At 42.4% G+C, this 9,650-nt stretch overlaps 1 protein-coding gene across 1 annotated transcript in view; it reads right to left on the bottom strand.

The window, feature by feature from the left end:
• Positions 1 to 959: 959 nt before the first annotated feature.
• Positions 960 to 9,650, bottom strand: part of LOC139381610 (AT-rich interactive domain-containing protein 5B-like) — a 76,916-nt gene continuing 68,225 nt past the window's right edge. The window contains exons 9-10 of the mRNA XM_071125263.1: positions 6,357 to 6,570; positions 960 to 6,215 (exon numbers count right to left, since the gene is read on the bottom strand). Of these exons, the coding sequence (XP_070981364.1) occupies positions 4,293 to 6,215; positions 6,357 to 6,570 (2,137 nt within the window). The 3' untranslated portion in view covers positions 960 to 4,292. The remainder of the gene's footprint in view (positions 6,216 to 6,356; positions 6,571 to 9,650) is intronic.

Genomic DNA, 9,650 nt, shown 5'->3' with positions numbered 1-9,650 from the left:
CAGTGTAGATGAAGGGGAGGAGACAGGTTAAAGAAGGATTTTTAATCCTTAAGACAATTGAAACATGGATTGTGTATGTGTGCCATTCAGAGGTTGAATGAACAAGACAAAATATTGAAGTGCCTTTTGACACCTTGTAGAGACCTACCTTTAGTGGTGGTGAGAGATCTAGAATATCTCTCAACTGAAAACATGTTACAAGTCATTATACAACTACTATAAATGGGAACACAAACCTTTGAATTATTAGTAACCTTCCGTTCCGGACATACTGTCAGCAAATTGCACAGTGATTAAGACTTAAGACATTGAGTTAGACTCAACACTGGCAAAATGCCTGCAATATCCCCTGAAATACCGGTAGCTGTCAATATAAAGGAAACACTTGAGTAAATGAGCAATACAGAGTATATTGAAAGTAGGTGCTTACACACAGGTGTGGTTCTTGAGTTTATTAAGCAATGAACATCCCATCATGCTTACTTTTATGTATAAAAACGCCCAGTTGCCCATTATTTTGGCTACCATGGCTTGAAGAAGAGATTGCTGTGACTTTGAAAGAGTGGTCTCAAAGAAGTATAGGGGATTTAATGTCTGTGTGTGTCAATCACCAGATCTTAACCCAATTGAACATGTATGGGAGATCCTAGAGTAGCACCTGAGACAGCATTTTTCACCACCATCAACAAAACACCAAATTATGGAATTTCTCATGAAAGAATGGTGTCGCATCCCTCCAATAGAGTTCCAGACACTTTCTGGCTGCTCGTGATGTGACATTGCCCTATTAAGATACTTTATGTTGGTGTCTCCTTTATTTTGGCAGTTACCTGTACCTTTGTAGTTGGGTCTACATGACATTTCAATATTTCATCATGGATCTTCTTAGAAAATGAGTTATATTTTCCAACCTCACCCATCTGTAGTATAGTACCACCACAATTAAGGGGAGAAAGACATTTGTTGATAGTAAAATATTTTAATTAAATATACAGAGGATCATATAATACAAAATGTTTTTCTTCTTGTTTGCCAGCTAAATGATTGGTAAACAGATGGCACATCGTATCAAAAACACATTAAAGATGAACAGTATGGAAACAATGTGGGAAAACAAGCAAATAAAAAGTGTCCTACAAATAGTGTTCAGATCTAATATAGTAAGGTGACCTTTGACACATCTAGATTGTGTAAGCAGCTTTATGCATTTATACTATTTACAGATTATAACAACATATAACACATGATAAGACTATCAGAAGTCAACAGTATTTACATTATTATTTACAGAAGATGTCAGACAGAGAAAGATGCCAGAGAATAGTTTTGAATGTTAAGGAGCCTAAACAGTAGTTACTAAAGCTGCTGAAGCAAACATGACATTCAGAACATGTAATTGTAAATTAATGTTTATCTTAAGTGTCTGCTAAATCTCTTCTGATTGGCTTCAAGACAAAATTAAACGGCTATGTGTTACCTATATTTCATATGTCCCAAATACCCATTAAAACAGTTCTGATGGTTGTAAACCCAGACCAGGTGCTGTTAGTCCTGAGGCACTACAGGGTTCCTTTTGATCACTGAGCCTGGCTGTGGCACATAAATCTATTCTAGTAGCCATTCTCTACACCAGTGCTTAACTATGCCTTTGCTAAACATTAACTATGATACTATACATTTACAGTCCAATGAGTTTGCACTGCAATGTGATGATGGAATGGAACCTTATAACTGTAGTGCTGCAACCAGTAATCAAAGATTAAGAAAGGCACATATTCACAAAGCAATAATCTACAAGACACATTTTTATTTATCATACAGTATGCTGTTGAACGAAGGAGGCTGAGTAAACAGCCATACATGAAAGAATAAGTGATTTTTCAGAGCTACAATGTGTCAAGATAAGTGCTGTCAGATGTCACAGTAGGCAGCATCAGTGACTCAAATGTTAAGCGTAGTACAAATACTTTCTCTTCAATATATTAATGTATCTGGGTCACCTTCCCATCTCTCAGGGGTCAACAAAACATTTTGAGAGAATGTTCCTGACAAGCGATACGACTCGCCTTAAAAAACGGATGAAAAACGTCAAATGTGGTTTCTTCACAGCTTGGGTGTTCTGATGAAAATGAGCTTTTATCTACAGTACCAGTCAAAAGTTTGGACACACCTACTCATTCAAGGGTTTTTCTTTATTTTTTACTATTTTCTACATTGTAGAATAATAGTGAAGACATCAAAACTATGAAATAACACATATATAATCATGTAGTAACCAAAAAAGTGTTAAACAAATATATATATTTTTTTGATTCTTCAAAGTAGCCACCCTTTGCCTTGATAACAGCTTTGCACACTCCTGGCATTCTCTCAACCAGCTTCACCTGGAATGATTTTTCAACAGTCTTTCAACAGTCTGTGAAGTGCTGACCCCCATGCTGAGCACTTGTTGGCTGCTTTTCCTTCACTATGCGGTCCAACTCATCCCAAACCATCTCAATTGGGTTGAGGTTAGGTGATTGTGGAGACCAGGTCATCTGATGCAGCATTCTATCACTCTCCTTGGTCAAACAGCCCTTACACAGCCTGGAGGTGTGTTGGGTCATTGTCCTGTTGAAAAACAAAATGATAGTCCCACTAAGCGCAAACCAGATGGGATGGAGTATCGCTGCAGAATGCTGTGGTAGCCATGCTGGTTAAGTGTGCCTTGACAGTGTCACCAGAAAAGCACCATCACACCTCCTCCTCCATGCTTTGCGGTGGGAACTACACATGCAGAGATCATCCGTTCACCTACTCTGCGTCTCACAAAGATACATTGGTTGGAACCAAAAATGTCAAGTTTGGACTCATCAGACCAAAGGACAGATTTCCACTGGTCTAATCTCCATTGCTTGTGTTTTTTGGCCCAAATAAGTTATTGGTGTCCTTTAGTAGTGGTTTCTTGCAGCAATTCGACCATGAAGGCCTGATTCACACAGTCTCCTCTGAACAGTTGATGTTGAGATGTGTCTGTTACTTAAACTCTGTGAAGCATTAATTTGAGGTGCAGTTAACTCTAATGAACTCTTGGTCATCCTTTCCTGAGGCGGTCCTCATGAGAGCCAGTTTCATCATAGTGCTTGATGGTTTTTGCGACTGCACTTGAAGAAACTTTCTTGAAATTTAAAGAAAGTTCTTGACATTTTCCAGATAGACTACTTAGTAATGATGGACTGTCGTTTCTCTTGGCTTATTTAAGCTGTTCCTGCCATAATATGGACTTGGTCTTATACCTCCTGTACGTTGTCACAACACAACTGATTGGCTCAAACTCCACTATTTAACTTTTAACAAGGCACACCTGTTATTTGAAATGCATTCCATGTGACTACCTCTTGAAGCTGGTTGAGAGAATGCCAAGAGTGTGCAAAGCTGTCATCAAGGCAAAGGGTGGCTACTTTGAAGAATCTAAAAAAAAACATATTTAGATTTGTTTAACAGTTTTTTGGGTTACTACATGATTCCATATGTGTTATTTCACAGTTTTGATATCTTCACTATTATTCTACAATGTAGAAAATAGTAAAAATAAAGAAAAACCATGGAATGAGTAGTTGTATCCAAATTTTGGACTGGTACTGTACATACAATACCTCAGGGCCTTGTGGTTTTGTACAGCACCGTGGTTTAACACAGTAATTCCTAAGAATACAGGTGTAGTTGACTTATACATGAACAGAAACAGGCCAAAGCACCACACTAGAGAGCTCTAAAAAGATATTAAAAACTTGATTGAAGGTGGAGTAGCCTAATGCTTAACAGCTGCATTAACTTTTCCAATGGCAAACTTTGCGTAAAGAGTCTATTTTAGATAGGCCCCTCATGTTTTTTTTAGTGTTTCAACCTGATAAAATCCCCAGAACACATTTGGAGGATGAGGTTGTTGCATTGCAGTGATGTAGTCCATCCCTTTGGAGACCCAGCAAATCTGATTATCCCCCGACATGCATGCCAATGGCTTTTCTCTGTCTCCCGTCCCTCCACACTTAAAGATAGTAAGAACCTGACTGTTGAGCGAGAGAAAGGACCTGGTTGGTGAACACAAACACTACAGAGTGCAAATTGAGACAAGGTAACTTAAGTGGTGATACAGCACAGTGCAAAAACAAACAAAAAATACAAATTTTTTTAACTGTGTGCCTGACTAAATCCACCAGCTACAGTTAACCAGTGTTGTCATGCTTACTGAATAATAGAACACTAGATCCACTGTCCCAGGTAGACAGTTAAGCTCCATGTGGGTTTGTCTGTTAGAGTCTGGTGCTGGGGTGCATGGAGGACAGCTGTGGGTGGGTAAGGGTGGACAGGGGGTACAGGTGGTGCAGGAGGTCCCCGTATAGGGCCGCCCCCCCAGGGTGCCTGTAGAAGTGATGAGGGCTGGGCTGTGAGGCCATCAGCTGCCTCTGTAGCATCATGGAGTGGAAGGCTAGTGGAGGGACCAGGGGGGACACAGCTGTCTGGCTCTTCAGGTACTGGAGGTTGTGATGGAGGGCATCCTGCATCCCGGAGTACATCCCTGGGTAGAAGGGTGTGTGGGGAGGGTAGGTGTGACCCTCAGGAATGTGGAGGTGGATGGCGTGTGCCGGTTCAGCTGGTTTGAGCTCCTCCCCCTGTGGGTCGCCCCTGCGGACAGAGCCGGCGGGGTGCATGGGGGTCACCACTCGCACCTTGCGGTCTGGCACCCCCTCGTTCTCTAGTTCCCCCAGGCTTCTCTTACTGGGTCTGGAGGCACTGACAGTCTCAGCGTGGCTTTTAGGGTTGAAGAAGGGCTGAGGGGGGTCTGGGCTTTGTTTGGGGGTAGATATTGTCATGGGGAGGACTCTGCATGCTTTGGGGTGATAGTCTAAACTCTGATGCATCATGGGATATGGGAGGCCACAGAAAGAGGGCTTTGTGAAAGACATTCTTTGAGTGACAGGCTTGGAAATACTGAAATCTCGGGGTTCCTCGTCCAATGGTCTATCCCCATGTGTTTGTGTCCTCTCAGAGAAGTGGGGAGCTCTGTAAGTCAACCCTTCTCTGTCAGGATTGTTTAAGCTGAAGCCCTCGCTGCTCTGACATTCCCCGATAAAATGTCCCTGTTTGTCTCTGTTGGGATAATTGGCCATTCGCTCTTGGCTCAGACAGTTCTCTGTCTGCCGGTAGAGGTTGTGTAGGTGAGGGGAGGAGTAGCAGTCACCTGCAAGGCCTGGTGGTGCCTGACTGGGGTGCTGCTGCATCCGTGTCTCTCCTGCATTCTCCACTCCATCCTGGTGCTCAGTCCTGTGGAGGTAGGGGTGCCAGGGGGGGTTGAGCCGGGGCTGGAAGTGGCTCACTCTGCAAGTGAAAGGCTCAGACAGATCCCCCAGAGGACTCCTCTCTTGCTGGGGTTTGACGCTTTGGGCATGCTGGATGACAGAAGGCCTGAAGACAGGAGCCATCTCTGGGCTGTCCGGGATGGATTCCTGCCTCAGTTTCACCACCTCCTCTACGCAGCTTTCGCTTACATCACCCACACTGACTGATGGAGTGGGAGGAGGAAGATGAGGGGAACTAAATGAGTAATGACTTGTCTCACAGACTTGGGAGAGGAGCTTCTTCTTGGCTAGTGGGGACATGACCCCCAGGTTGTCCTTGGAGTATGCTGTTGGCGTGTGCACGTGACACTGATTTATCTCTTTGTTTTTACTGGGGGAGTCCTGTTTGTCGGTGAGTGGCTCTGTAGAGTATAGCTGCAGTGGGGGTGGGCTCTGCTTACACATGGGCAGCACCTTACCCACCCTCCCACCATGTCCATAACTGTGACTGTCTGTGTCTTTAGCTACCGGAGTGTCAGGTGTGCTTGGGTCAGCTAGAATGCTATACCTAGGCTTACTGTTGTTGTTGTCCCAGTTGTGTGGATATGGGGTCTTAGAGAGGGTTCCATCGGCTTGGTCCCTTTGCTCAGGGTTGAATGTGTCTGATTGTGGCTGGCTGGGATGTCTCCACTCGGGCTGTGGACACAGATCACTGTGGAGCACAGGTGTGGCTCGGTGGCAGTCTGTGTTGGGGGGATTCAGGCAGGACACTTCCTCCTGGCTCAATGTCTCCTCTTTCTTCAGGGTGTGTTGTAACTCTTCTTCAGGCTCCTTTCTGGAAAGAGGACCCTGCTTCATCACTGCAGGCTCCTGGTTCTCCTCTTTCTCCTCAGACACCTTAGAGGAAAACATGCCATACTGTTATTCAATACATATACATGATGCATGTGTGACATTGGCATATGTTATCTTTCTAGGAAAGAGTGTGTGTGAACGAGAGAGTGTGAGACAGACGGACAGAAAATGAGTAGGACTGACCTGTGAGAGCTCCTGGCTTTTTGCTGCGTCGTCGCTCTCTCTCTCCTTCCTGGCCACCTGTCTCTGGTTTAGTCCACCTTTAGGTCGTTTCGCTGTGACCCCTTTGGGTTTGGCACCCCCCTCTTGGGCCCCATGCTCCTGTTTTTTGGGTTTGGCTGAGGGGAGGGGTTTGTCCTTCTCTCCTTTGGTGTACCTCTCATAGGGTAGGAGGAGCCTGGAAAGGTCAGAGGGGAAGAGACTGAGTTAACCTTAACCTGAAACAAAGTTAAGGCTATAAATGTGTCACCTCTTAGGAATGCTGTTACACACCCTGCCCATGTAACTGCAATGAAACATGTCGAAAAATCAACACATTTTTAAAGATTAACAACTACGCGGTCTCTCATAAGTGGTGCTAGGAATAAAACTGCAAAGTTTAATCAATTTCTAAGAATTTCCTCACACACGATTACCTCTGCATGTGTTTATTGGGTGTCGACATTTCAGGTTTGTGATCTTCTTCAAGACATGACAGTCAATAATGAAAAGGTCCAACTTATATTGTAAGAGGACATTCACTCTAGGAAGTAATATCTAGATAAACCAGAGATGCTAGGCCTACAACTGTGGCATAGACAAAGACACATAACTTGAATTACATCTGCAATTCAGAAAATAACTTTCAACCTTAATTTTGACACTTGACTGACCAGAGTACACTGGTGGTGGGCTTGAGTCAGTTAGTATAGACTATATAGCATGCTTGAACACAGAGCTGGTATGTGCTGAGAGAGCTGGGGAGCCAACTAACACCTGGCAGAGGGCCAGGAGATGAGGCAAGGCTGAGGCCCCCAGTTAGGGTGTGTTAATCTTTACATCACATTACCAGAGAAACAGTTAACACACTACAGCTGCTAGAGTAACTAAAACAACATCCATTCTGACTGAGCTGTGCTGTTGATGAGACTACAGTGTGGGTTCTGACACCATGGGGGTTATTATCACCAAGGTCTTATCAAATGTGTGAAACAATATAAGGACAGATGAAAATGCTGAGGAAAAACATGTGGCATACTCTAGGTTAAACACCACAAAACATTACAGTATCAAATATCGAAAAGAGGTACCAGCCAGTGATGAAATGTTCAATATTATTTTGGAAATTCTCGCCTCACCCATTCCTTTATGAGGCCAGCTTCCATGATAGCAATCCAAATGCTATTAGGAAACAACTTAGGCATGAACACGTTCTCATGTGTGCACATTAAGTAGTTGCTCAATTCCCTTTTTAAGGGACTTTGTGGTAGAACAAACAAGGAATCATTAGTGGTTCGCTTGTTCACAAACAGAAATGCCTTTAATGTACCAGTGCAGTCAAAAACGTAATATTCCTGTGTTTTAAATATACACTGTATTTCCACACTATGAGGTTGGAATAATACTGTGAAATGTTGAAAATTATGATAATGTGTTTGAAAAGACCACTTGAAATTTCAGTCTGTTTTGGTGGGATGGTGTTTTGGCCTGCCAGGTGACATCACGACACTCGCCAGAGGTAGAGCACGACACTTACACCCCTTGAAGCAGGGCAGTGTAAGCAGAATTGTCTCATTGAGCTATTTTTTTGTTATTTAACTAGGCAAGTCAGTTAAGAACAAATTCTTATTTATAACAAACCCTAACCTGGGCGATGCTGGCCCAATCATGGCCGTTTGTGGTACAGCCGGGAGTCGAACCCGGGTCTGTCGTGACACCTCTAGCACTGAGATGCAGTGCCTTAGACCACTGTGCCACTCGGCAGCCCATACTGTATGAGCTAACACACACAGAGCAATGTTTTTTAAAAGGCTGAAATGTATACACATTTTCCTAATATCTGAGACTTGTTTTATTGAGTTTTTACCTGAAATTGCAGTAACAGCCTGTTACATTCTGAAATTGTTACAGTAGTTGCTGGCTGCACTGAGCCATGTAAAACTATGGAAGCCCATCCCCACCACCAAACACATGCCAAATGCAGTTCATACAAATAGGATATGTTTTTTCATTGTAATATTGTGTGGACATTTCAGAGGTGGCACCATAGTAATAAATCAGCTGTAAAAAACACATTTTATATGGGCTATGACGGGACCAGATCATTTTTATAATCAGGTAAAAAAAAACGGGCCCTAGGGAGGATGAAAACATTACAACCCTTTACACAGACAGAGACAACAACTGCAATTGGACAAAAACTAACTGGGCTGAGGTCACTGTATGCAGGGTGGCATCGTGCAGGCCTTCTGCATCTGTAATTAAAAAGATACTGTGTGAGTATGTCATCACTGTTGATTGACTTAATTCCAATCCTTTTGGATTAAAAAGGCGAATATAAACCACATTTGATCACACTCACATTTTCTCAGTACACAAATAAATGGGCCCATTTTAAGCTATAAAAACAAAGCTTAGGCTATAAAAACATGACGTTACGTTTCCCCTGGCCAGGCCCAGATGGGATCAGAATGCATAGGCTTCTCTAGGATACCTGCAGATGTGGTTGTTATCAGGAGGCTACAGTTGATCAGACTGAAGCACAGACTAATTGTGCACGTTGACAAATCATGAGGCATTTTATTTTTTGGTGGCGGGTAATGCCTTCCATATAAAACAGCTTGTTGTGGTGAATTCACTTATACCCACGGTTTCAGTCGCAATTTGCTTTTACCACATGATGTTTTGCATGATATTGAAAAAAATGAAGCCTAGTTTGGGGGTCAATCGTACATTTTTGATAGGCTAACGTTAATTGATGAAGACATGCTGTTAGCAACTCTGTGCTTTTGTATTGAAGCTAAAATGTAATGAGTGTAGCCTACAGATGAGAAAATAAACCCTTTGTCTGCACATACATTACCAGTCAAAAGTTTGGACACCTACTCATTCAAAGGATTTTCTCTATTTTTACTATTTTCTACATTGTAGAATAATAGTGAAGACATAAACTATGAAATAATGCCAAGAGTATGCAAAGTTGTCATCAAGGCAAAATATTTTGATTTGTTTAACACTTTTTTGGTTACTACATGATGTCTTCACTATTATTCTACAATGTAGAAAATATATATTTTTTTAAATGGAATGAGTAGGTGTGTTGTGAATTGTTGCATTATTCAAGAGTATAATATGGTTTGGTTGCATTATTCAATAGTGTGATATGCTTTAGAATAACATTTTCTGTCATTGTTGAATATTTTGTGCTTACTGTGATATTTACGGTCAATTTGAGCTGTGGACCAAACATGTTGCGTTGCCAGCCACAATGTAAGGCAA

Source organism: Oncorhynchus clarkii, chromosome 23 (assembly GCF_045791955.1).
Source record: "Oncorhynchus clarkii lewisi isolate Uvic-CL-2024 chromosome 23, UVic_Ocla_1.0, whole genome shotgun sequence".
NCBI classification, from domain to species: domain Eukaryota; kingdom Metazoa; phylum Chordata; class Actinopteri; order Salmoniformes; family Salmonidae; genus Oncorhynchus; species Oncorhynchus clarkii.
The sequence above is the reverse complement of the archived record's forward strand: the minus strand, read 5'-3'. Positions and strand labels throughout refer to the sequence as shown.